At 46.9% G+C, this 27,440-nt stretch overlaps 1 protein-coding gene across 1 annotated transcript in view; it reads left to right on the top strand.

The window, feature by feature from the left end:
- The window catches only part of LOC147452040 (squamosa promoter-binding-like protein 3), a 43,605-nt gene extending 19,116 nt beyond the window's left edge, over positions 1-24,489 (top strand). The window contains exons 2-3 of the mRNA XM_086517868.1: positions 23,057-23,190; positions 23,320-24,489. Coding sequence (XP_086373994.1) covers positions 23,057-23,190; positions 23,320-24,317 — 1,132 coding nt within the window. The 3' untranslated portion in view covers positions 24,318-24,489. The remainder of the gene's footprint in view (positions 1-23,056; positions 23,191-23,319) is intronic.
- Positions 24,490-27,440: the final 2,951 nt, after the last annotated feature.

Raw genomic sequence — 27,440 nt, 5'->3', positions numbered from 1 at the left:
ATAAGCAATCACATGGCCTTCTTGCATCAAGATCGCTCCCAGACTACCACCACAAGCATCACAATAAACTTCGAATGGCTTTTGCAAGTCTGGTGAAAGCCAACACTCGTCCAATAGTCAATTTTTCCTTGAGTGTCTGAAAGGCAGTCACCTCTATCGATCCTCACGAGAAAGGGACTCTTTTCTGAGTCCATAAGTGCAAAGGTGAAGCTACCTCTTCAAACTTCCGAATGAACCGCCGGTAGTAAGAACACAAGCTCAAAAAGCTTCTAACTTCATTCTTCAAGTCTGGCCAATCGCGGATAGTCTCAATTTTGGCCTAGTCTATCTGTACTCCTGTTGTTGAGACGATGTGTCCCAAGAAATGTATCTCCGATAAGAAATACTCTCTTTTTGGCATTAATAACCAATTTGTGATCATGCAATGCCTGAAAGACCTGTAGCAGATGGTGTTGATGCTCTGCTTCATCCTTGGAGAAAACTATAATATCATCAAAGAAAGTGCCCACAAAAGATCGATGCTCTCGGAAAATTCTATCCATCATTTGGTTGATAGTTGCTGGAGCATTGGTAAGTCCAGAAGGCATCACCAAAAATTCGTATAAACCAAAGTTGGTCCAAAAGGCTGTCTTGTAGATATGTCCCGGAGCAATTTTGATATGATGATATGCGCTTTTCAAATCAATCCTGTTGAAACAAGAGGATCCTTGAAGTTTGTCAAAAATATCATCGATCCTTGGAATCGGGAATCTGTTCTTGATGACGATTTTATTGAGAATTCTATAATCAATGCACATTCTCCAAGATCCGTCTTTCTTTAGTTCCAACAAAATCGGAGAACAGTAGGGTGAAGTACTAGGCTGGATGAGACCCTTTTCAAGAAGGTCTTTCACTTGGTTCATGATTTCTTTATTCTTGGCTCGAGTAACATGGTAAGATGGCCGGTTCGGTGGTGTGGTTCTAGGAGTCAGATCAATAGTATGGTCCTCGTGACGAGATGGAGGTAACTCGCTTTGCGGGCCTTTTGAGAAACAGTCAGCGTGTGCACAAAAATTCTTGTCGCTCTTTGTCCAATTCAGACATGTTCGTTTGTTGTTCATCATTCAATTCTTTCAATTAGATCGAGTAAACAAAGAGGATGGATTTCATTAATTTTGAAATGGTCGAAGCCGATACAATAGGGACGGACTTGCCCTTCAATTTTACATTAAGTACAATTTTCCTGGCCTATTCATTTGTCAAAGTCGCTTTCTTGGCCCAATAGTCGACCACGGCGTTGTTCTTATGGTACCAAGGGATTTCTAGGAGGATGTCACACCCTTCCAAAGGCATGATGTAAAAGTCCTCGTGTCCTAAATACACCCCTGGCAATGCAAACGAAGTTTGCCAATGACATGCGTAATCGCTACATCCCGTTCGGGCGTTGCTAGAATTGCCTCCATTGGTGGCCCTATCCTGTTGGACGTAATCTCAAGCCGCGTCGCCAATTCAGATGAAATGAAGTTGGCCTTGGCTCCTCCATAAAAAAAGATAAGGGCTTCCTGATCTTTCACTTTGCCCCATGCGTGGCAGAGTTCCATACTTTCATCCATCTGGCTTGGCTCGGTTCTTATGCAATCCGGTACCAGTCTTGCTTTCATCTTGCCTTTTCTGCCACGTTCTTCCGTTGCTCTAGAACTCTTTGGCTTGTCTTCAATCTGTCCTCGTTGTGCCTTTTTGGGGCACTTTGCGGAGATGTACCCTTGAGCTTAGGTTTAGTAATTGTGTTAGCTTTATCCTTAGGTTCATTTGGAGAGTTCTTTTCTGAGAGACTAGAGGAAGATTGGCGAGAAGAGTTACCATTCTTACCATTCTTATCGTTCTGATAAGTCTGAGAGGTACTTTGCGAAGTCTTGTTCTCCTTGGGCTTTTCCTTATTGTGCTTCATCTCTTGTGCGAGAGCAATCGCTACCGCCTTGTTGAGATCTACGGGATCGAGGACTTCGACATAAAACCTGATATAGTCGTCCAACCCGAAAATGAAAGCCTCTTTGCGCTCATCACCCGATTTGTGTAATTGGGTGCCGAGTTGCAAGACACAATTAGAGAAAGACATAACTGGCAAACCATTTTGCTTGAGACTGCGCCAATCGTCCTTCAATCGTGCTAGGTACTGAGGAGGCATAAACGGCGCCTTGAGCTTGTCTTGGAAGTCGGCCCAATTGAAGGAAAGGGGCGCGTCTCCGTCGGCTTCCTCTAGGTCTGCGGCCAACTGTGCCTCTTGCCATGCGTGGTACCAATTGATGGCATCACCGGTAAGGTACATGGCTGCCGTCAAAACCTTGCTATTCCCTGTCTTCTTAGTTGTCGTAAAATAAGCATTAAATTGATGCAACCAAGAATGAATAACACTAGCGTCCATCTTACCGTACTTATCGAACGTGATCTTCTTTGCGACGGGGTTGTTGGAGTCCGAATTTCGGCTTGCGCCACTTGATGAACCCCTAACATCTTTGGCCGGCTCGGGTTTTGAGGCGAGTACCTGTAGGACCAACTCTTGCATGCGTTGGTCTCTCTATGCTTCACGCTCTAACTCCAAGGCCGCTCGTCTCTCTTCGGTGGCTACTCGTTGGGCTTCGTGTGCTTGCTCATGCTTAAGCTCAATAGCTGCCCTTCTTTCTTCGGCCACCAAGCGCGCTTGCTCGCGCTCACGCTCACGCTTCAAGGCTGCCCTTTGCTCTTCGGTTGCCAAGGGCGCTTGCTCGCGCTCACGGTCCAAGTCGGCCTTTCTTTCTGCTTTTCTTTCTTCGTGCTCGCCATCCAATTCTGCTTTTCATTCTTCGTGCTCGCGATCCAAGATTGCTTTTCTTTGTTCGCGCTCGCGCTCCAAGGCATCGCGTTGTGTTTCTTGTTGTAACATCATGTCCATCATCGTCTTGACCAAAGACTCCATAGGATTTGGTGCAATCCTTGGCGTAGCTGGGGAGGGGGGAGGGTCGGAAAAACATCCTGGTGGGGAAAATTCTTCTTCGCCACTTCCATGCTCATCACCTCCATGCGAAGTATCCATTCCGCTTCGAGTGATGACCATACACTGAAGTCTTGGGTTCTTTAGTTCACGAGGAACTTGGGTTCTTATGGTTCTTGAGGTTCTTCTTTCGCTTGCAATCTGTGTTAGAGAAGGGTCTCCTCTTACCCGAGCTCTTCTCTTTCCCGTGGGCGCACCACTTGGTGGCCTTGCGCTCACACCAAGGTTTTGGGGCGTGATTTGCAGTGTCACGTGCACATGGCTTTGTGTGCCACGTGGACATACTTCATCGACTTTCAGAGCCAATTTTCTCCTTCTTCCTAGATAGGGATGTCTAGAATCCTAGGAGGATTAGTACCGGCAATTTTGCGAGCCTATTCGCAGGACCTGCATGTCCAGACAAGTCCATTAGATTAGGTTTTCCAGTTTGGAGCCCTCTTGCATAAATGGAATGTATACACAATGCAATACCTCGATGCAGACTCTACTGACTTGAGGATGACAAATCACCGCGGTAACTCCCCAGGAAGAAGCACCTCCAATGCTGATTTGATGCACCTTTGGATCCTTCTCGATGTGGGATTGCGGATGGCCACCAGGGGTAGATTTTGGGCTGATTTGCGCTCCCGATGTGAGAGGAATGAAGGGGCGAATGATGGCTGCAAAAACGCAGATGTGCGACGAAAAACGCAGCAGATCTCCCGCGTAGAGCAGGCTGAAAACGCAAATCTCGATGACGGCGATGATGAGTAGCAATGTGAGCACTTGATGCGTGCGAGGAAATGGCGGAGTGGAGGCTCGATGGGTTGCCGAAGTACCGGACCACAGTCGTGAAGGTTAGCGTTTGCAGATCTCACCCGCACCGTGATGGCGAAGGGTTGAAAAACTGAAAGTGCTGGCTGTTGTGCAGGGCTGAAAATGCAAGGGTTGAATTCTGAAAACGCTGGGGTCTCCTCTTCACAAACGCTGGGCCGATTTGCAGTCCGTGATAATGAGAATAGCGTTAGCTCCAGGGTTTTCTTTATAGGTGAGGAATAAGCCTGAGTAGTTATTAAGGCCTAGGTAGGGCAATTGTCCACCAGTTTTCCCAACAAATAAATCATAAAATGATTTATAAAAAATTGGTCTAGATTTGGTGAGATTGTCGCACATCTTCCCACCTGGGAATTCGATGGACGCGCGGTCTGGCACGTCGGATTTGTCTAACCTAGAACCTACATGCTCGTCATGCCGGATGCCCACTGTAGTGTAATAACATTTGTCAAAACGCGTATACAAACCATTTATGCAAGAGGGTTCCAAACTGGAAAACCTAATCTAATGGACTTGTCCGGACATGCAGGTCCTACGAACAGGCTCACAAAATTGCTGGTACTAATCCTTCCTAGGATTCTAGACATCCTTATCTAGGAAGAAGTGGAAAACTGGCTCTGGAAGTCGATGAAGTATGTCCACGTGGCACACAGAGCCATTTACACGTGACATCCCCTCTTGGTTAAGGTGAGTTACGGGTACCAAATCTGCATGGCCTCCTTGTATGAGGCTAGCAAATCTGGATAGTGGATGAAAAAGCCTTCGTCCACCCAAGCATCTTCATGTGTCCCTCGATCTTCGAATTTGAGGAAATGTTGCTTTGCTTCTGTGTTATTGCCAAACTGAAATGGAAGCATTCGAAAACACTTCGACTTGGTGACTTTGACTGGAACAATGATCTCAGGTTGTTCTTTTGGATTGCTCCTTGGAAGTCCACCCTTGGGGCGGCAACTCGACGGGTCCACTTTGGAAACACGTCGTCTCTCTTGTGGACGCTCCAAAGGAACGGTACGGTGATGTCTCTGCTTCCGGAATTTGACCATCCTTGACTTGAGTGCCCGTCCTCAACATTCTAAGGCTCATCTTTCTGCTCATCTTGAGCAAGACCCGCATGCTCTTGGTCATCTCCACCTAGGTCAACCACATCAATTTGTTGCGCCACTTCTCGTGCACGGTATGTCTCCCGAGCAAAATTAAGTGTGTTATATTGGCAATGGTTGTGAGTTTTTCCCTTCGTCTATTGGCCCACAGGAGCAAGGCTGTGATCTCTCTCTCTCTCTCTGTGTGTGTATTAAAGTCTTTCTTCGACGCTCGGTTCCTGCAACATAGCTCACAAAAGTATTTGTACGATCGCTTCCTTTTATCGTAAATGACTGCGTATGTATCATCCCTCTACATGCCTGCTGACAGAGGAACGAAGGAGAGCAACACTTGCAGTCGACCCTCGTGTATGAGCGTGTGTAGAACAACCCGACACTAACGTGCAGACGGTGGCACTGCTTGCTGTGAACGCTACTCTTGATTGCTTAGAGAGAGAGAGAGAGAGAGAGAGAGAGAGAGAGAGAGAGAGAGAGATCTGCTTTGCTAGTGCTATCTCTATCTCTCTCAAAGCAGTCATAAGTAGCGTTCACAGCAGGCAGTGCTAGCGTCTGCGTGTTAGTGTCGTCTTGTTCTACACACACGCTCATCACGAGGGTTGATTGCAAGTGTTGCTCTCCTTTGTTCTTTTGTCAGCAAGCATGGAGAGGGATGACACATACGCAGTCATTTGCGATAAAAGAAAGTGATTGTACACAAACTTTTGTGAGCTATGTTGCACGAACCGAGCTTGGAATAAAGACTTTAATACACATAGAGAGAGAGATCACGGCCTTGCTCCTGTGGGCCAATGGACGAAGGGAAAAACCCACAACCATCGCCAATATGACACTTGATTTTGCTTGGGAGGCATATCGCGCACGGGAAGTGGCGCAACAAATTGATGTGGTTGACCTAGGTGGAGATGACCAAGAGCACGCGGGTCTTGCTCAAGATGAGCAGGAAGATGAGCCTCAGAATGTAGAGGATGCGCACTCAAGTCAAGGATGGTCAAATTTCGGAAGCTGAGACCTCACATGGTCGTTCCTTTACAACGTCCACAGGAGGCACAACGGGTTTCCAAAGTGGACCTGTCGAGTTAGTCGCCACAAGGGTGGACTTTCAAGGAGCAATCCAAAAGAACCACCACATGAGATCATTGTTCCAGTCAAAGTCACCAAGTTGAAGCGTTTTCGAATGCTTCCATTTCAGTTTGGCAATAAGACAGAAGCAAAGCAACATTTCCTCAAATTCAAGGATCGAGGGACACATGAAGATGCTTGGGTGGACGAAGGCTTTTTCATCCACTATCCAGATTTGCTAGCTTCATACAAGGAGGCCATGCAGATCGGTACTCGTACCTCACCTTAAGGAGGAGGGGATGTCACGTGCACATGGCTTTGTGTGCCACGTGGACATACTTCATCGACTTCCAGAGCCAGTTTTCCCCTTCTTCCTAGATAGGGATGTCTAGAATCGTAGGAGGGATTAGTACCGGCAATTTTGTGAGCCTGTTCGCAGGACCTTCATGTCCGGACAAGTCCATTAGATTAGGTTTTCCAGTTTGGAACCCTCTTGCATAAATGGTTTGTATACGCGTTTTGACAGATGTTATTACACTACGGTGGGCATCTCGCATGACGAGCATGTAGTTCTAGGTTAGACGAATTCGACGTGCCGGACTGTGTGCCACGCGATCGGATTCCCAGGTGGGCAGATGTGCGACAATCTTACCAAATCTGGACCAATGTTTAAGAAATCATTTTATGATTTATTTGTTGGGAAAACTGATGGACAATTGCCCTACCTAGGCCTTAATAACTACTTGAGGCTTATTCCTCACCTATAAAGGGAACAGTGGAGCTAGCGCTATTCTCATTATTAGGGACTGCAGATCAGCCCAGCGTTTGTAAAAAAGAGCAGTCTGCGTTTTCAGAATTCAGCCCTTGGTGTTTTAGCCCTGCTTAATAGGCAACGTTTTCAGTTTTCAGCCCTTCGTCGGCGCGGTGCGCGTGAGGTCTGCAAACGCTAACCTTTACGGCTCGGGTCCGGTATTTCGGTAGCCTATCGAGCCCTCCCGTCGGCCATTCCCTTGCCGGCATCGAGTGCTCACATTGTTGCCCATCATCGCCGTCATCTCCTCGGCCATTCCCTTGCCGGCATCGAGTGCTCACATTGCTGTCCATCATCGCCGTCATCGAGATCTGTGTTTTCAGCCTGCTCTACACGAGAGATCTACTGCGTTTTTTGTCGCAAATCTGCGTTTTTGCAGCCATCATTTGCCCCTTCATTCCTCTCACATCGGGAGCGCAAATCAGCCCAAAATCTATCCGTGGTGGCCATCCGCAATCCCACATCGAGAAGGATTCAAAGGTACATCAGATCAGCACCGGAGGTGCCTCTTCTTGAGGAGTTACCGCGGTGATTTGTCATCGTCAAGTCAATAGAATCTGCATTGAGGTATTGCATTGTGTATGCTTTCCATTACGCAATCTAAAGCAAATACCACATCCGTAACGGTGTGGGGGGCCCTTGAGAGGGTTGGTTGGGACCCCATCGGGTGTCGCTCTCTTCTTCTTCTCTCTCTCTCTCTCTCTCTCTCTCTCTCTCTCTCTCTCCCCCCCCCCCTCTCTCTCTCTCTCCCCCGCTACACATCTCTAGTGCATTCTCTCAACCCCTCTCTTCAGAGGAATATAAAAGGAACATTCATTGAAGCACAAAGTATTCACTAACGCAAGGAAAGAAGGAAAGGATTTTTGTGGAAGTGTAAAACTAGATCTTCACCATTTTAATTCCGTGCACCTGACATGCGGTGTCTAAGTTCTGGAAATGCAAAACATTGATGGAATGGAGGTGCTTATTGTTGGGAATTTGCAAAACGCTCAAGGCTCTGCAAGTTGCAAAAACGTCAAGCTTGATCTATTGGACATTGCTAACGCTAGGGCTGATCTGTCGCGGGGGAACCGATGCGGTGAAGATCTGCTACCGCAAGGACCATGTCACAATGTCGTAAGGGTGAAATCTACAAAACGCTAGAGCTTGAGGCTGATCTAAAAACGCTACGACAGATTTGGTTTTGTTGCTGAAAAACGCTAGCAGATCTTGCAATGTGTAAAACGCTAGGGCTGATCAAGTCTTCTTCTTCTTCGTCTTGGTTGAAAACGCTATGGTCTCTTGCCGGTCTTGCTGAGAAGGTGCACTTCAAATGGCGTCTGCTGCCTCTTCTGCCAGAAAGTGCTAGCGCTAGGTTTTCTTATATATCTGCTTAGCCAAATTGTCCTACCCAGTTTCCCAACAAAGTCACTTAATAATAATAAGTGAAAAATGGCTAAAATAGGGAAAATAGGTCTGTGCACTGTAAAAATGCTCCTGATGGGTTTTGACGGTAATCTGACGATCAGGGTGTGTGCAACCAGAGGATATGCGTCTACTAAGTGCCTGGACATGCACGGTCTGCGAACAGACTCACAAAAGTGCCAGAACACTTCCTAAGCTAGGCTAAATGAACCCTTGTCATGAAGTAGCTTGTCCACGTACACATAGGGTTAGATGTGCACGTGACATCCTCTCCTTTTCAAAGTGAGGTATTGGTACCAAATTGTATGGTGTCGAGGGAGATCGCCAACAGCGTTTGGAATATTGGAAAGGACTCTTCGTCGGCCCACTTTGATGCGTGGGTCATGCGATACTTGAACTTCATAAAGGTTTGCAACGCTTGCTTCTTTGGGCCGAGCCGAAAGCGACACAAAGTCATCTGTGGCTCCTTCAATGCGTCAACTTCGTCTATAGTCATGCGTTTACCTTCTTCAAGAATCTCTGAGGAGGAAAATTCCTGAAACCACTTCCAACACAAAAACATGAACATACCCATTCCATGTAAAGTGACTGAAAAAATTCTAGTCTTCTTTAAAGATTGTGCATGCAATGTAGATGAACATATAGACGGAGTGCCAAACCGTTCATCAAACGCACGCAAACAGTGGAATCGAAACTTGTCTTTCTGATCTTAATCAATCAACTGTGGCAAGTCACAATGGAAATGCCTATGCTTAATGCTTAATCCTTCTTGTGCTCTTTCGGATACTGTGTCATGCCAAGGAAGAGACATGGAATGTGAATTTCTTAAATGCAAACATTTCATACATTAGTGCTCATCCATGCGTGAATCATGTTCAACGTACAATATGTCATGCCTATGAAAAGGGATCACATAAGGACGGTAACTAAAATATAGGAAACCATCACGAATGAAACACTCGAACAATGCGTGTTGACTAATCATGCACACACATAATACTTTCTATGGGGGTTCTTGGGACCTCGACTCGAGAGCCAACATCAGTTCTTCGTGATCGAATTTGCAATGAGGTTAGCTTCACTAGACAAAGTATCAACTAAACCATCATCCTTGTGAACAATCACATCTTTATCATGCAAATCATATGTGTCGTGCTTTGGAGAAGACAAGACTGAGAGAGTCTCCTTCTCTTGATTCTTTTCAATCTTCGCTTGCACATTAGAAATGAGAGATGAAGAATGAACAACTTGCTCCCCACGAATGACAATAGGAGAGTCACTCTTGGCATTAAAAGTGAAAGTATTAGCTGTCCAATGAATGAGAGGGTTATGCTCACGAAACCATCGAATGCAGAAAAGCATATCACATCCTGAAAGAGGAGAGGCTACAAATTTCTTGCGAAAGGACGCTTGTTGAACAGTGAACAACACATCAAGGCACTCTTGCGTGATGAGAGAGTCCATACCGGGAGCGAAGCCTGACACCTTGAAATGAGATGTCTTGCTAACCTCCAAGCGGGCTCTTTCGACAAGAGAGTCACTAATCACATCATGCATACTGCCTCTGTCAAACAATATAACAAAACGCCGACCCTTCACATGACCATAACACTTAATGAGAGACTCATCAATGGGAGGATCATGAGAAACTTGGGTCACACTCGTGTTTTATTGCATTGACAGAGGAGGTGGGTTCTGTGGGTTTTTTAGATTCATTAGAGTCAAGCTTAGGACATGTTCTTTTTATGTGACCCTTGATGTGACAATGATTACATCGACCTTCCTTAGAATAAATGCTTTGTTCTTTTGATTGTATCCTCCTAAAATTCCTTGTGCTGCTTTGTCATCTGGAGTGAGCTTAGGTTTAGCAATTGTGTTTGCTTTACCCTTAGGTTCATTTGGAGAGTTCTTTTCTGAGAGACTAGTGGAAGATTGGTGAGAAGAGTTACCATTCTTACTGTTCTTACCGTTATGAGGGTTCTGAGAAGTCTGAGAGGTACTTTGCGAAGTCTTGTTCTCCTTAGGCTTTCCCTTATTGTGCTTCATCTCCTATGCGAGAGCAATCGCTACTGCCTTGTTGAGATCTACGGGATTGAGGACTTGGACATCAAACTTGATATAGTCGTCCAAACCGAAAATGAAAGCCTCTTTGCGCTCATCATTCGATTTGCGTAATTGGGTGCCGAGCTGCAAAACACGATTAGAGAAAGACATAACTGACAAACCATTTTGCTTGAGATTGCGCCAATCGTCCTTCAATCGTTCTAGGTACTCAGGAGGCATAAACCGCGCCTTGAGCTTGTCTTGGAAGTCGGCCCAATTGAAGGAAAGGGGCGCATCTCTGTCGGCTTCCTCTAGGTGCGCGGCCAACTGTGCCTCTTACCATGCGTGGTACCAATTGATGGCATCACTGGGGTCCATGGCTGCCGTCAAAACCTTGCTATTCCCCGTCTTCTTAGTTGTTGCAAAATAAGCATTTTTTTTTTCGAGAAAAAGATTCTTCTATTAGTTATTGAAAGTGCCCATAGGGCTACAACCACCTCTTCAAGTGAGGGCTACAACAACCATGGTGGGAGACTCTCCCAATGAAAAAACCAGCATATGTACAATGGGGCTAAATCAAGAAATAGGGGGAGGGAAAAGCCACACAGGTGGTCGGTAGTGCCATCGGAGTACACCCTGGACCATGGTGTAGAAAGGCCCAGGACGCCAGAGTCGAAGGAAAGCCTCTCTGCGCTCCTGCATGCGGTCGGAGCTGCCCTGTAGTCCCTCCAGTTGTCATGTGGATCAGCTCTAGCCAAAAATCGCGTACAGTCTCTGCTGGTGGCACAGGGTGAGCCTCAAAGATGCGGAAACAACGGGCCCGCCAGATGAACCAGAGTGTCAGGCCATTGATGAGCTCCCAACACTCCTCTCTCTCACTGCACCACTCCTGTGGAGTAAGCTCTGTAGCAGGCTGAAGTGTAGGTCGCCCCTCCTGCATCATCCTTCTGGTGGAGGATAGCTCAAACTGAAGTGCCGGGCCCGTGAGGGTGGACCAAGCCGCTGCTCCCAAGTGTATTGTCGAGCCGTGGAGAGAGTAGGCATCAAGCGAAGAACTCGTAGCCACACCTGCTGGGCCGAGGGACAGTCCCAAAGATAGTGACGCTGACTCTCCACAAGATGGTCACAAGTTGCACATGCGGTCGAGAGACCACTATGCACTAGCCAGCTCCCAACTGTTGTAGCTCTGTGTGCGACCAACCATTGAAACAAGGTGACTGTTCCACAACCTCTTCCAAAATGCTGCCAAGAACTCAGCTGTGAGACCCTTCTCCTGCCAATGAGGTGCTGTAGCGGGGCGGGCCTCTCTGTGTGCTGCTGGTATATAACGTCCCAGACGAATTGTGTACTGAAAGAACGGGACTCTTGGATGGTCTGCAGAAGAGAAGGGATCCCTCCATAGCCACTCACCAGGCTCCCACTGTACTTGTGCCAGTGGACAACACTCCCAAGCCCACAGCCTCCAGTGTCCAGTCTCAAGAGCTGTTGGGTCAGGATCTATGACACAAGTCCTCCCACAGATGCCCACTACTCGGATCCTCTGAAAACAGCACTCTGCCACCTGCGGGGCCTCTACTGCAACTCGTTGAAGGCGTCCCCCACCCTGAAGCTCGAAGAAAAGGGATGGAACAGTCTCTGAGCAAGCCCTGACTGAGATGAGAACCTCCAGTCGTGTGAAGGCTCCCATCGATCGGGGTGCTACTGGCTCGAGAGGCGTGAGCCACTCAGCTGGAACTGACTCTGAGATGTCTTGGCACATGCTCTGCACCCCTCTCATGCCCTGTAGTTGGAGACCCTGCACCTCCTTTGACAAACCTTTGAACTCTAGCCAGTCACCTAAAGAGCGCGTTGGACCCGCTGCCATGGGACCCCAGGAAACATGAGGCAGACTACCAGCCAAGTGGCCCCTCTGAGTGCTAACCATGGGGTTCCAGACAAGGGGCTGCCGTAGGTGCTCCTCCGTGCACGTAGGTTGTCTTAGCTCCAAGCCCCGCCGCAAGAGCTCCCAAGATCGAAGCAAACTCACAGCGAAGCGGTCCTCCAGTCTCCTGCTCAAACCAACTCTGCGCATCTCTGTAAAGATCCATTTGGTCGAAGGTTGCCAAGGGCCTTCTGCCTGAGGCACCCTAGCACGAAGCTGTTGTAGCAAGAACTCCTTCCAGGGCTCCTCACCTGGAAGAAGTCCTCTGACGATGAACTTCCCAAGAAGGGCTGTGCTCTGTTGTGTTGGATCAATGATCCCAAGCCCTCCCTGTGAACAAGGAAGAGTGATGACCTGCCAAGCCACTCTGGCTCGGCTCGGGTTATCTGAGTGTCACGTCCTGACCAAAGGAAGTTCCTGATCAGCCTCTCTACCTGGCTGATACAAGAACTCGAGAAGATCCAACAAGAAGTGATGTACCACATAGTCGCCAACAACACCTGGTTGGCAACTACTACTCTGCCAGCCAAAGAAAGTCGTGTTGAGATCCAATGTAACAACTTTCTCCTGATAGACAGGAGAAGGGGGGCAATCTGCTGCTCCGGAGACAAGTCCAAACCCACATGACAACCCAAGTACCGAACTGCAGTCCTTGGGGGAATCCACGGCATCCAATCGGGCATAAGAGCACTACCAACCGAGAAAGCCATTGTCTTTCTCCAGTTGATCAGTGCGTCCGATGCACAATAGAAGGTCTCCAGAGCCTGCTCACACCTGTGAAGGTTGGCCTCCTGGCCATCGAAGTACAAGGCTAAGTCGTCGGCAAACTCAGCGTCCATTAGCTCATCTCCCCGAATAGGGAGTGCTAAGCCCTGTAGACCAACCTGCTCTGACACCAAAAACCTGCTCATCGCCTCCGCATAGAACAGAAAGAGGAAGGGAGCAAGAGGACAGCCTTGTCTGACCGAGCGTGTAAGCATGAAGCGATCACCTCTACCTCCTGCCAAGAGTACCTGACTATGAGCCTGTCTGTATAGAGCTGACACCCCTCTGATCCAAGCATCTGAGAAGCCCATCCTGCGTAGAGTGCCCTCTAGAAAGTCTCAGTCAACTCTGTCGTATGCCTTCTCAAAATCGAGAAGAAGAATCACGAGGTCCTCACCATGGAGCCGTGCCAGGGCAGAAGCATCCCAAAAAGTAAAGATGTTGTCAAGGATACTGACAAAACCTGTCTGAGTCTCATGTATAAGGCTCTCTAGAAGTGGTTGAATCCTCAAACTTAGAGCCTTGGCAAGAATTTTGTAGGCTGAGTTGAGGATGGTGATGGGGCGTCACTGTCGAATCTCATCCAAGGAGCCACCCTCCTTGGGAATGAGGTAGATCAGACCCTCCCTCATGCTATCAGGCATCACTCCTGTGTGCAAAATGTATTGAAAAGCACTACTGAAGTGGTAGCTCAAGCCTCTGACGCATCTCCTCAATCACAAGACAAGGCATCTGTGCCCAAACCTGCTCCTTGCACACATCCTGACGCTCTGACTGGGATTCTGCAGACAGTAACTCACGTTAAAAGTCAGTAGCAACTGTACGTATATCCTCGGGCTCAGAAGCAACTGACCCGTCTGGCCTCCTCAACTGACTGACCTTGGCATGCAAGTGCCGAGGTCCCTCTGTCTCAAAGAAAGCACCAGTCACTCTGTCGCCCACCTGGGTCCACTTAGATGCCTGTCGGTGGAAAGCAAACTCATGTCACCTCTCCTCTGTGCTAGCAAGCTCCTGTCGAGCCTAGTGTAACTGCTCCTCCAACCAAGGACTGTCTGGATGCTGCTCCTGCATCCTCTATAACAAAGCAATGCCCCGTTTGAGACGCTGCTTCTCCTCTCTCGCTGCAGCCCGGCAAGCCAGAGACTCATGGAGAAAAAAGCGGCTAATCTGGGCTAGGCCTGAGGCCACTCTGTCAGCAAGAGAATCTTGCCTGTCCAAGCTCTCTGTCCAGAGAGCCTCTACCCGCTCTTTGAGTGCTGAGTCCAACAAGACCCTCTCTGGGATGCGAAGCATCGTGCTCCCACTCCTCTGCCTGTCTGCCACTGTGAGGATCATTGGTGCATGGTCCGAGAAGGAGGTCTCTGCTAGAATGCTCACTGTCTCTCCCAAGTCACTGAAGTGGTCACTAGTGTAGAAGCGATCTATCCGCAATAGATTCACTCCTCCCACTCTACGGTCCGACCGAGCGAAGGCAAGGCTGTCTGGGGGCCTCACAAAACCATAGTGCTGCCAAACATTCGAAACCCTCAGAGTCATACAAAACCTCTCCCAAGCTGCCAACTCAACTCCATGCACAGTAGCATGGCTACCACCAATCCTCAGAAGGGTCCTCCAACATGTTGAAGTCCCCTCCTATGCACCAGTGTTCTGCTTGTGACAGAGACTCAACTATCTGTGACCAAAACTCTGCACGAGCACTCGCCACATTGGGCGCATAGATGTTCAGGAAACCCACTAGGCCACCCTGAACCTGCATAGTAAACCACTGAACCCTGCCTGGCACAATAATCCCTCTGTCCATAATGGCCTACTGCAAAGAGTCCGCAATAGTCATACATACCCCACCTTGGATGCCTCCAGGTCCAAAAGTAGCTGACCAAAAAGTATCATATCGTCCACGCAAGAGCTGACCACAACGTCTAATGCGGCTCTCACACAGATGGTGCTCCTGAAGCATAAGGAGATCAATCTCTCCTCCCACAAGGCAGCGCTGAAGTTCCTGACGTAGTCGGCCCCGTTGACGTTGAAACTGGGGCCCACCTAGTCCCTGCACGTTACATGAGACGATCCTCATGGGGAGCGAGAGAGAACAGATGCTGCCGCAGCAGCTAGACGGGCTATCTTCGAGGCTGGCTTGGATGAGGAGTAATCCGCATCCGAGCGTCCTCTAGATAGGCGTTACTGCAAACGAGTGCCTGGCCCAAAGTCCAAGCAGAGTGAGCCGTACGTAAAGCAACCTCCTCTGTCCAGGAGTCCTCATGAATGTATACATAACATGGCAAGCACTGTGTATTGACAAAGAAGTAAACCACAATGTGTCTACATCCTGCTGAGTTTGGAGGTGTCACCGCAAACTTGGCCAATGGTCACAAAGTCTGGAGCATGTCTGTAACTCCTAGTTCTCCCATGTGGTGAGAGAACTCTAGGACCTGTGTGTACAACCATCCCAACACTGAGTCGAGAGTCCACTCTGTCTGGTCCCTGCCACAAAGGGGGAAGGAGAAGCCAACTGCTGAGTCCAAGGCCTCTGTCCCCCTAGCGGCAAGGAACAGAACATGGACCCTGACGCAGGCTGCCTCATGGTCTGCTGAGGGGTCGCCAAGAAAACGAGTGAAGCCGTAGTCGAAGAAGTCCCATTGGCTCCGGATGTCAATGCTCGTCAGACCACGAGGGATAGCTGCAAGGGGAGATGTCTGTACCTGTAGAGAGGGTCGCAAGAAAGGCTGTCCCTCTCTCGCTAAGAGACTCGTGGCAAAGGCGTTGCCAAGAGATCTCCTAGCCGTCGGAAAAGGCCCTGCCCCTTGGGTCGACTGTGGAACTGAAGCAGGATGGGGGGGAGAAGGAGCTGGGGGGAGCGGTGGAGAAGAGGGGCGGGGGGAAGAGGCGGGGGGGAGGATGAGAAAGAGGGGGGGAACTCTTGGGGGGGGGGGGGGGGGGGGGGGGGGGTGTGAGGGTGAGCTGGGGTGGGGGTTGGAGCAGGGACCTCATCTTGCTCAAGAGGACCAAATTGGTTCCCTGTGGGAACCCACTGTTGCTGAGTAGGCGCCTGAGGACCACTCTGAGTGCCAGGCTGACGTTGTGGCTCGTGTCGCCGTCTATCACGGGCCTGCTGCCATCCCTTCGTTGGAGCCTCAGGCTCAGAGGGTGGCTGTGCATGTGTGCGTTGTGTCTCTATCTGTGTCTGCTGGCAAGCGAGCGCGCCAAGCACTGCCAAAAAAGACAGTGCTGCAAGAGCCAATTTGCAAGAGGCTTCGGGGAAAAGGGGGGGGGGGGGGGGGGGGCAACGCGAAAGGGAGGCAGCGGGCGGCCTGTGGGGTAGCGCAAAAAAGGGGGGGGGCAGCGGGCAGGCTGTGGGGCAGCGCGTAAGGGCTGGCGCGGGGGGGGGGTTAGCGATGGCGCAGCAAGGGGGGGCGAACAGCAGTAGCGAGCGCTCTGGAAGCCACTTCAACTCTGCAAAATAAGCATTAAATTGATACAACCAAGAAGAATAACACTAGCATCGATCTTACCGTCATACTTACTAAACGTGCTCTTCTCAATGACGGGGTTGTTGGAGTCCGAATCTTGGCTTGCGCCACTTGATGAACCCCCAACATCTTTGGCCGGCTCAGGTTTTGAGGTAGTACCTGTAGGACCAACTCTTGCATGCATTGGTCTCTTTGCGCTTCACGCTCTAACTCCAAGGACGCTCGTTTGTCTTCAGCCGCTACTCGTTGGGCTTCGCGTGCTTGCTCACGCTCAAGCTCAATAGCTGCCCTTCTTTCTTCCGCCGCCAAGCGCGCTTGCTCGTGCTCACGCTCCAAGTCGGCCTTTCTTTCTGCTTTTCTTTCTTCGCGTCCGCGATCCAATTATGCTTTTCTTTCTTCGCGCTCGCGATCCAATTCTGCTTTTTTTTTCTTCGTGCTCGCGACCCAAGATTGCTTTTCTTTCTTCGCGCTCCCGCTCCAATGCAGCGCGTTGTGCTTCTTGTTGTAACATCATGTCCATCATTGTCTTGACCAAAGCCTCCATAGGATTTGATGCAATCCTTGGCGTAGATGGGGAGCGGGGAGGGTCGGAAAAACCTCCTGGTGGGGAAAATTCTTTTTCGCGACTTCCATGACCATACATTGAAGTCTTGGGTTCTTTAGTTCGCGAGGAACTTGGGTTCTTGAGGTTCTTCTTTTGCTTGCAATTTGTTTTAGAGAAGGATCTTCTCTTACCCGAGCTCTTCTCTTTCCCGTGGGCGCACCCCTTGGTGGCCTTGGGCTCACACCAAGGTTGCTTTATCCCACCTCACGTCAATTGGCCGGCCGCTTAGTGCACGGTCCGCTCTCAATGAGTGAAAAGAGAAACAAGGGGAGGCTGGACAAGCCCTTCTTTCTTGGGTTTCCTGTCACTCTTCAAAAACATGATTAGGAATCGACACGCCCAAGTGGACTTGGGTTACGTGCGACCGCAACAAGCAAAATTTCTTTTGTGCTTCTTTACTTGAGTGATACAAAACACTGCCAAAGCTCTGATACCAATGTAAGGTGCAACGGATGTGAATGTTGAACTTTGCTCAAGATGAGTGCTCCGAACTGTGCTCAAGGGTTCCTTTTACTTACGGAAGGGAGAGCCTTCCGTTCCTTTAGTGAGAGAGTGCAAGTGATGACAAACAAAGTGGATGAACACTGTGAATGAAGGTGCTGAGACTGAGAGATAGAGTGAGAAGAATATGACACCAGAATGTTGTCAAACCCTCCGAGAGCGGTCTACTATTGATTGCACAAATCTCTACATTGCAGTGGACTTGCTGACGACGAGGACGGCGATGAGACGGGCTGAAATCTGAAAAAGGGGCTGAAATCTGCAAATCTTGTATCTGTTGAATTCTGACTCTATGTCGGTGATGACGGTGATGATGATGACACGACGACGATGCGCTGAAAATGCAGATGCTGAAATCTGCGAATAGCGGGCTGAATCTTCAAACTCTGGCTCATCTGGAGGTTCTGTTGCGAGAAGGTGAGATGTGCGAGGTTTGGGGCTTGATCTGCGGTGTCGCTTTACGTCAAGGACATGTGTCTTTCCTCTATGTACAAGGGTAATCTTTTTGTTGTAAGTATCCACCATAGCATGCAAGGTGTAACACCATGGATGATGGGATACCCAATAACACATCACAGCCCTCAAGTGGCATAAATGAAATTTTTCTGGATCCACATAACTTTGAAAGTGTGCTTGAACACTGGAAGAACAACCTGTATGTCCTGTGAAGAGGAACCCTCCTTGGCGTCGTTTGTTCTGTCAGCCATAATGTAATTCCGAGTTCCTATGCTCTGTGTCTTCGCCGCAAACCAACCAAGGCTCACTCTTTAAGGAAAAAGTGACTCTGCCCCAACGACGGAACCATGAAATCGGCCCGTAGGGCGGTAGACTTTAGCTTTCACCCAAATCTTTACTTGACAAACTTTAGTTGAACACCACGACACAAAGGAACTCCACGAATAAGCCTGTGATTGGAATTCAACACTTAAAAACAAAACACGGCCTGGTAGCTAGAGCGCTCCCAAGCAGACAACACCACCTTGTAGGCCCCAAAGATTGGCGCCCCTTTTGGTATTTCTTTATTCTTCTTGCAAATGGACGATTCCGAACACTTTCACCTAACTCACACCAAGCTGTTCAAACCTGTCTATGGTTGTAATGGCAGGTTTTTGACCCAATTTCACCAGCATAACGGCGCAAAAACCCATGCTGGTCAAAAGTACATATCAAGGACACTCTCCCTTGCAATTTGGAAGCTTTCCAGTGAGCTGCAGGTCAATTTCAGCGTGCTGTAATTCCCTGTTTTGTCACTGTTAGGTGCTCAAAGCCCTGTTTAAGCATTCCAAGGCTTTCCCGAGGCTCCCTTGGCGATGTCTTTTAGTTTAGGTGCGAAACCCTAAACCTACAGAAAACACAGTGGGCTGTAAATATCTGTTTTGGATCGTTTTGGGTAGAGCGAGCATGTGTACGCGTGTCTCAGGTGCTCCTGCATGCAATGGGACAATTCCCCTTTGAAACGGACGAGTTTTCATGCGAGAAAACTCTCCGTTTTTGCAATCCTTCGTGATGGGAGTGTGCGTACTTGTGGGGGATTAGCAATTAGCTAATCCGGTTCCTGTACAGAAGACTCTTGCCTTGGCAAACGCGCATAAAACCCCCAGAACTGTACATGGTCAACTGAGAAGCCCAGCTAGTGGGGCATTACCATATGTGCAAAGGGGGGAGAGAGATGCGTGAGAGCAAATCGTCGCGCTACATGAGACAAGGGAGAAGACAAGCTTTCCATTAAAGATGTGATCAATTGCACCCACTACTCTCACACACACACACACACATTGTAGCCACATGTGTAGTCAAAAATCAGTCCCCTCTCTCAAAATGGTCGCCCCCTCTTGGGATGAGCCTGACAAGTGCACCTTGAGCCGGCATGTGTCCAATCTGCCTCTTTTGAGTTAATTCCTAGTACCCACCGACTTATAAGTGCAGCGAGGGGCCTAAATGTCTTTGAACTCACCCTTTTACTACTCGGATTCCAATGCCGATTGGCTCGTGGTGACCTGCCCTTCTCGACTGCGTGTGAAACTCTCGATCGTCGGTCGTTGCACAATGTCGGGCCATTTGTGACCTCAAAAAGAGGGTCCCAAAAATTAACTAAAAATCAAGGAAAAGAAACCAACAACTAAGGTTAGTGGTTGCCACAGCCTCGTGATAGACGCCGTGGATTTGAGAGGGTTTTCTAGCCTATTTATACGAATTGCAGATTGTATGAGCCTTTGGAAACTCCACCCACGGAATTATTAAAAATTCGAAGACTTTGAGAAGGTTATTGTCAGTGTTTGTGAGGGCAAGCAGGGAGTAGAGGAAGTCACAAGTGACACACAGACACACTTTGTAGATGATATTTGTTGGTCATTTAATAGGCAACTTGTGCTTTTAAAATCTTCTATAAAGAAAATTCAAATCCTAGATAGTTTAGGTTATTTTACAATGGTAAGTATTTTTAAGTGCACAAAAACTGTTCATGTACGGAACAACATTCAATACGTACGTATCCAGGCAGTACGTAATATTAGGGATTGTGTTGCAATTTGTTGTCTATGTAGTACGATCTAGCTTCAATTTTGTAAACTGCAATCAAGAGGATGCCTTGGCAATTGTACAAAGACGATGGAAGTTCATGCCGCTTGTTTTTGTTTTTGAGTCTTGCCATTAGACATTACCAGACATTTGTATGCTGCTTATTGTTCTATGTTGAGCCTGTCACCCGTTTATTGTTGCTATCATTTTCAGTTCATGTTATGTCATATGATGTTTGGAGTATGGTTGTGGTGATTGTTTACTGGTATATTGACAATATAAAGAGGTGCGTCGTTTAAAAGCGGTTTTGAACATGCTACATATGCTGAGTGGTGTAGATAACCTCTAAATGTAACATGTGTTTTGTCTTTGAAGATGTTGGCTGTAAATATGCTAAAAATCTGATTACATTAGGTATTTTGCCAATGGTACATATTTTTACATACCTATTTTTTTTTTTGTACGCAACAACGTACATTATGTACGATTCCGACCGGTACAGCATGTACACATCAACCTTGGATCTATCATTTCTATGAAGTTATGACTACAGATATCCATGCAAGGCCTCATATCAAGGCAAACTACCCTCTTGTAGGCGCACCACAATTCAAACCCCAAATATACATTCTTTGAATTTCCTATGCTCAAGCGTGTGGCCGGACGTGGAATGGTAGGTCATGTAAGTGAAAGAAATGTCCTTGGGCTAAACACTCAAACACACACTCAGACATGGGGGGGGGGGGAATCTCAAGGATTTAGAGGATAACACAAGCTTTAATACCATTGCCAATTGCAATGGAATTGAGAAAATAAGTAGAATCAAGAATTCACGCTTCCACAATCCTTTGTTCTTGCTAGCGTTTTGGCAGTTCTATTGCTTCTTCTCCGGTGTCTAGTCTTGCCGGAAGCTGCTCTGGGCTAGGCACAAGGGATGGTGGTGATAATTTTGAGAGGGTGGGTGAGAGTTTTTATATTTTTGTTCATCTGTGGATCTGACTCTTACTTCTATATGGTGGTTTGTGGAGAGAGTGGCCTGGTCTATTAATATGTTGGTGTTTGTTTGAATGTTGAAAGCGTTGTCGAAATTTGTCACGTGCATCATACTCCCAAGAATTTCAACGTTTGTACAATAAATATCCCTACATATATGATTTTTTTTACGCTCACGTTTCGAATGTTTCAAACGCTTCTCAAAACCCACTTCATACCTATAAAAGCCTTGTTTCTCACATTCGTTTTGAATTGGCCTGGCAACTTTTATGACAAAAAAAACCATCTTTGTGTGATTGCTCGATTTTGTCTAATCTCTCAAATCTACTGCCTCGACACCTCATTTGAAAGGTTTAGGGCAAAGAATTATTGAAGGGGGTTAATAAGGAGAGAATCCCTGGCATATGAAAGGAGAGGATCTGAGAAATTGGTGAAGTTGGGCAATAGAGGGGTTAGATTGATGGCTGAGATAGGGGTCGAGGCACTTAATCAGCTACAAATTTAGGAGTTTAATCGACCATATTGTGGAATACTCGTCCCATGGAAGAGTGACATTGTGGGATATTGGGTGGCACTGGAGTGGAAGGAGGTTTTTTTTTTTTTTGGTTGACCTTAAACCCCCGTTTAAGGTCAACGAAATGCTGCTGAGCAGCGCTTGATCTACGAAGCACAATTTGCAGCATGAATAAGCGCAAAATATGCACTGATGAATGCTCTTTCTAGTGATGTCAATGTTTCTACCGACGGTGAAAAATGCAACTTTTTTGATTGGAACTCACGAATCTCGATGCGTAATGTTGTTACCCTCAAAAAGTTAAGGCCGCTCATGGGCCAGTTCAAAATCACTGGCATGCGGTGTTTGTCCCAGCATCCCTGCGAATCAGAGCGCTCCACGGCAGCTGCTCTAAGCCAAGAAGCTATGTGGTCCCGTATGTCTACTGTGGTAGGGTTAGCTCTTTGCGGGAGGGTTAATTCTTTGATTGAAGCCTGTTTCCTCACTGGTACTTTTACCCTACTATAGAGCTCCTTGTACAAATTGTGCATACCTCTTGTATGCAATAGCATTTTTTTAAACTTCTTGCACTAAGCCAACAATATAGGTGGGATCCAGTAAATTTTAAACATTATCATCTCAATCTTGTTCATTTGGACCCATCTGCCTCGTTGTTGGCATGTCAAAATCGAAGGATCAATGTTTTGATCAACTGATCGCTTCTCTAGTGAGAACAATAGAAGAGCTACAACAATTCTCTGAAGACAGAGTGTCCAAAACCAAACTGTGTGCGTGCGCAGTGGGTACTAGGTCCTTTCTTTTATGGCTCTTGCTTGCTAAAAGCAACCATCAAAAAGGAAACTCAGATACAACAATAGCAATCTGCTTAAAAGCATCTGTATTGGGAAGAGCTTGCACTCCTCACAGTTGCTGTCACACCATCATTGTTTGGCTATGTCATCAAGGCTGCTACAGTGCCACACAATCACTGGCTGGTGCATCATTCTTGGCTGCCTGGTCATCACCTGCCATTTCAGCATGCAGACTACCACATTGTCAGTAGTTGGTGTCTCTCTCTCTCTCTCTCTCTCTCTCTCTCTCTCTCTCTCTCTCTCTCTCTCTCTCTCTCTCTCGCAGGCCCTATCCTTTGGGGTGCATCTTGTTGTTGCGCGTAGGTGGACAGCCTGTGGTGGCATAGATCAAGTCAGCCCCTTACTGGGTTTCACACGCTCTCTATCTCTTGTATGAGGAAATCTTTTCAAGGTTAGGGACGCGACATCGCGATTTTGCAGGTCATTCACTTTCCTGAGTTGTATTGGCTGCTCATACCTTACAGTTTCTGGGAGTTAGACCGGCTGCTCATTCCTAAGGAGACTTGGCCGTGCCTAATCTTGAATGGAATGGCACACGTGTGCATGCTCACAAACACATTCTTTACTGAATTTTGTTCATTAGGGGCATGCTAGTTTGAATTTGGATGTACATATTTGTGTTTTCAAGAGGGCCATGTTTAATGGATGCATGTGTCATGTCTGCTGCCTTGATAATGCTTTGACAGGTTTCATGGCTTAGATGCGTTTGATGAAGGTAAGCGAAGCTGTCGAAATCGCCTTGAAGGGCACAACAAGCGGCGTCGGAAGCCCCAGCCCGATCCTCTCGGTTTTAGTGCAAGGTTCTTACCTGCTTTTCAAGGTATATAATCTTCCAGTAACTTTAATTGAAAGGAATCCTCAAGCGGGGGATTGTGCAGATTCATAGTGGTTTTGGCATGTAATGTGTCTTATCCTTTCGATAGGCTTAAAAGAGAAATTGTGTGAACAGATAACAGCAGGCTGGGCCAACTATTTGCAGATAGGTCATCTTTTCTCCCACAGATGCGAATTCCAGGTGTGTCAGCGCACTGGGATGATGGAAACCCTTCTCACCAACAGAAAGGAAACTGGCAACAGCAAAAGATGATAAGTTTCGAGGACCAAGCGGCATATGAGTGTTCGATTCCAGCAGGTGCAGGAATAGAGCGGCCATTGTTCACAGGTCTTTATTCCCACCCAAATGACAGGTCAACATTGTTTTCCCCTCAAAGTCCAAAAGGCATGATTCCTGGTTCTTCTGATGTGGGCAGTGGCCCAAAGACGCATCAGTATTTCCAAGGATCTGTCAATCCCCTGGGTCCAAGCTTGTCTTTGACATCTTCCTCAGGGGCTGGAGTGCACACAGGACTTGAGGCTATACCCGTCGGTCAGGGTTTTCCAAGAGTCTCGGACTCTGGGCGTGCTCTCTCTCTTCAGTCAACAATGCAATTCTTGTCCTCTACGCAGGGCATGGTTGCAGATATTACAACTCATTCGAATATAATAACAGATCAAGGCCTGCAAAGTAGTCATATACCAACTGCCCAACCTCTCATACCAAGTGGTGGGCACCAGCATCATTTCGAGTGGACACATGACAAGCTGCTGTCGGCAGCTACAAGTCTACAGAGTTTATCGTCTACAACAGCTGGCTACCAGACTGGATCAATGTCAATGGATAGGGACCATCTTGAAGGACCATTTGCACATGGTCTCAATGGTGTTGCAGGGTTTGACTGTGTCCCTATGTACTCCATGTTTCATGGAGAGGTCAGGTTGGGAGACATTTCGCAAGATGTGAAGCCAACGATGGATTTAATGCAGGTGGTGACTTCTGCTTCTCATGGCCTAAACAGTCAACCTTTAGTATCAACAGGCTCGTTTGATTTGGGAGTAAGCCACTTTCAAGATCTGCAAGCTTTAAGGTCCTATGAACCCCCCATAGATGATAGTTCGCAGGAAATGTAGTCAGAGGTAAGTAACATTGGATAATGGCAGCAATGCGCTTGCTTGTTCAAAGGAACGTCTTTCCATTTGAGGTATCACATCTCTTTGAATTTGTCAGATATCAAGCTTCTTTGTATTCATAATTTGTCAGTACATTACTCTGAAGGGGCATTCAGAAGTGATTTTTCTTTCTTGGGCAAATTCTCACACTATCGGATTCATGCCCAGCTGGTTTGGCTTTTTCTGCTCCCATTGCTGATCATGTGTGTTGATTTTGCTAGGGCCTGCTGTTTATTTGATGTGCTAGTGTGTTACCAATTTTGAATTCATATTGTTTCTGCTAGTTAGTTGACAAATTTCGTTTGTCGTAGACTGGATTGAAACTGTTGGGTTTTGTAAAGTATGTGCTCCTCTTGCTGTATTCTCAAACTGAAAAACAATGATGTTTCACATGTATGTGATCTTTGGTGTGTGTGTGAGCAATTTTGCGTCTCTCAACCAAATGGTTTCCATCTGGTGATTTGGACCTGTGTGGTCCAGCCTTGGAGATTGCAGATCCTCTATTGCTCGTGGCCGTTTGCGTTACTAGTGCTTAAATTTATTGGCTTTGCATGAAAGGACTGAAGGTTTGGATGCTGAGATTGAAATGCTTCAAAGTTTGCTGATGAGTGGAGAAACCAAAATCTGTAGGCAGTTAAAGAGGGGCACTCCAGCAGTTGTACTATGTTTTGAATTTTCCTGGTCATATGGGTCATTTGCATATCTTCTATTTGGGGATCTTGTGGTGTTACTGAGTTTTGATTTACTTGGTTTTTTTATTTGGCTCGTCTTCGCAACCCACCGTCCTTATTAGCAAAATTACTGTATTAGACTGCAAATGCAGCATGGAAGATTTCCGAGTTCTTGATTTCTTCTGTATAAGAATTTCCTATGTTTTTTGCAACTTTGTACATGTAAACACAAGTTCCATATCTAAGTACCATTAAGGCTCTTGAAGATGATGAAAAAGCATGAGTAATTGCTATAGGCTCTTCTTTCGAAGGAGTAAAGGAGCAACTGTGTTAGTGCCTGAAACTTGTAATGGAAAGTTGCTTGCAATATCTGTCGTATTAGCATCCATGCATTTACAATTTGATGTTAGAATTATTGCATTTACGTAGGTGAAAAATGTGTAAAGGATATTGTTTAGTCAGGAGCTTTTGCCATGTAATCAAGAAAGCTTTGAAAGGCCTTTGCATATAAGTTGATAGTGGCCTACATGTAGATAGAGCCCTTGAACACACACTCAACAAGTCACGTGCTCGATCTACAAGGCCAACATTTTCTAGAGTCCTATGTGACCCACACATGATGTTGCCATGGGATTCGCGAGAGGAAGATGCCAATATAGCTTAGAACTAGAGGTTTGTGAAAGATATGAACTTCGAAAACTTAAAAAGTGACTTATATACCCAAAGTCACTTTAACAACTTTTAAAGTCCCCTTAAACATAACAAAAAAGGTATAAACTAAAAAAATCTCACTAGTCAAAACAACACAAAACACCATCTGAAGTGGTTTTCATTCTCACTCAATCAAGTCAAACATTTTTTCTCAAAGACTTATTAGAAAATGAGATGCTTCAAAAAAACTTGACAATGAACAAATATGGACAGAGTTGAGACACAAAACACTATTTCTCTTTGATAAAACAAGCTACATTGCAAGAACATAATTCCCTCACAAAGAAAGCCTTTTTCTTTTCTAGAAAAAGTAACTTTGTCATTAACAACAAAGAGGTATAACTTGGGAAATATATCTCACATTGAGATACTCGTGAAGATGGCTAGGGCGCTAGTGTCAAGTGGAGACACATTCAATGAAGGTCAACAATTTCTTGAGCAACAATATCAAAGTAGAGTGCCTTCCATACTCCCATAGTGTGCTTCCACCTTCTATAGGGCAATTTCTCCCCAATTACATAGGCCTCAATATTATCTCCATGGTGCTTGACCACCTTGGCTCCCCATCCACCTACAAGGAAGCTATTTATCACACCGTCTTGTTTGCAAATCCATGTTGTTGGTGTTCTATGGACATTTTGCAATCGAAAGATATACACAAAGACATGAAGATGCATAAAAAATGTTATTGTTGCTTTGTGTAATGGCATATGTACACTTCATGGCTCAATGCACATCCACCTCCATTCTCCTTTGGGTTGCTTCTATCGTGTGGTGTTTGGTGTAGTCCATTCCAAATACCCATTTTGCTTACGAGCCACATTTTAGCAGTAGCACTGGAAACAACAGAATGGCTTGCAGGGACTTCATTTAAAAGTGCAACAATACCTTTGTTTGTAGTGTGGGAAGGTCCAACGGTAGCAGCATGGATGGCTTTTGGGTTCATTTTTGGCTTGGATGGAGTAATTGCTATAGTCTCATTGTCTGCAGGCTAGGGGTCCACTATACAACCACTAACATCTCCTTAACTTCTTTCTCTCTCTCCCTCTTTCCCCCCCCTCTCTCTCTCTCTCTCTCTCTCTCTCTCCCTCTCTCCCCTTATCTCTCTCTATTCCTCTGTATCTCTTTATCTATTTCTCTCCCTTTCTATCTACTCTCTCTCTTTAACTCCCTCCCTCTCTCTCTCTCTCTCTCTCTCTCTCTCTCTCTCTCTCTTTGCCTCTCCCCCCCCCCCCCCCCCTCTCTATCTATCCCTCATTCTCTCTATTTCTATCCCTATCTCTATCTCTCCGTCTCTCTCTCTCTCTCTCTCTCTCTCTCTCTACCCTCTCATTAATTCTCTCCCTATTTCTCTCATTCTCTCTTTATCTCTCTATCAACATTTATATCCCTCTCATTATCTACCTCTATCCCCCTTTCTCTCTCACTCTCTTTATCTCTCTCTCTCTCTCTCTCTCTCTCTCTCTCTCTCTCTCTCTCTATCTAACATTTCTCTCCCTCTTTCTCTCTCACTCTCTTTATCTATTTCTCTCTCGCTATCTAACATTTCTCTCCCTCTCTATCTAATTCTCTCTTTTTAGGTTGAGCTTCGATTAGGTTGAGCTTCCAAAGACGATGGCGGAATACCCCCTTGCCGAAACTTGGACGAAACCCTCTTTGACGAAACTTGAGAAGCTTGGAGAAGGAGAGAGGGGGAAGGGAG

Source organism: Adiantum capillus-veneris, chromosome 8 (assembly GCF_014529385.1).
Source record: "Adiantum capillus-veneris isolate H3 chromosome 8, ASM1452938v2, whole genome shotgun sequence".
NCBI classification, from domain to species: Eukaryota; Viridiplantae; Streptophyta; class Polypodiopsida; order Polypodiales; family Pteridaceae; genus Adiantum; species Adiantum capillus-veneris.
Note: the sequence above shows the minus strand (reverse complement) of the source record. Positions and strands in the feature narration are given on the sequence as shown.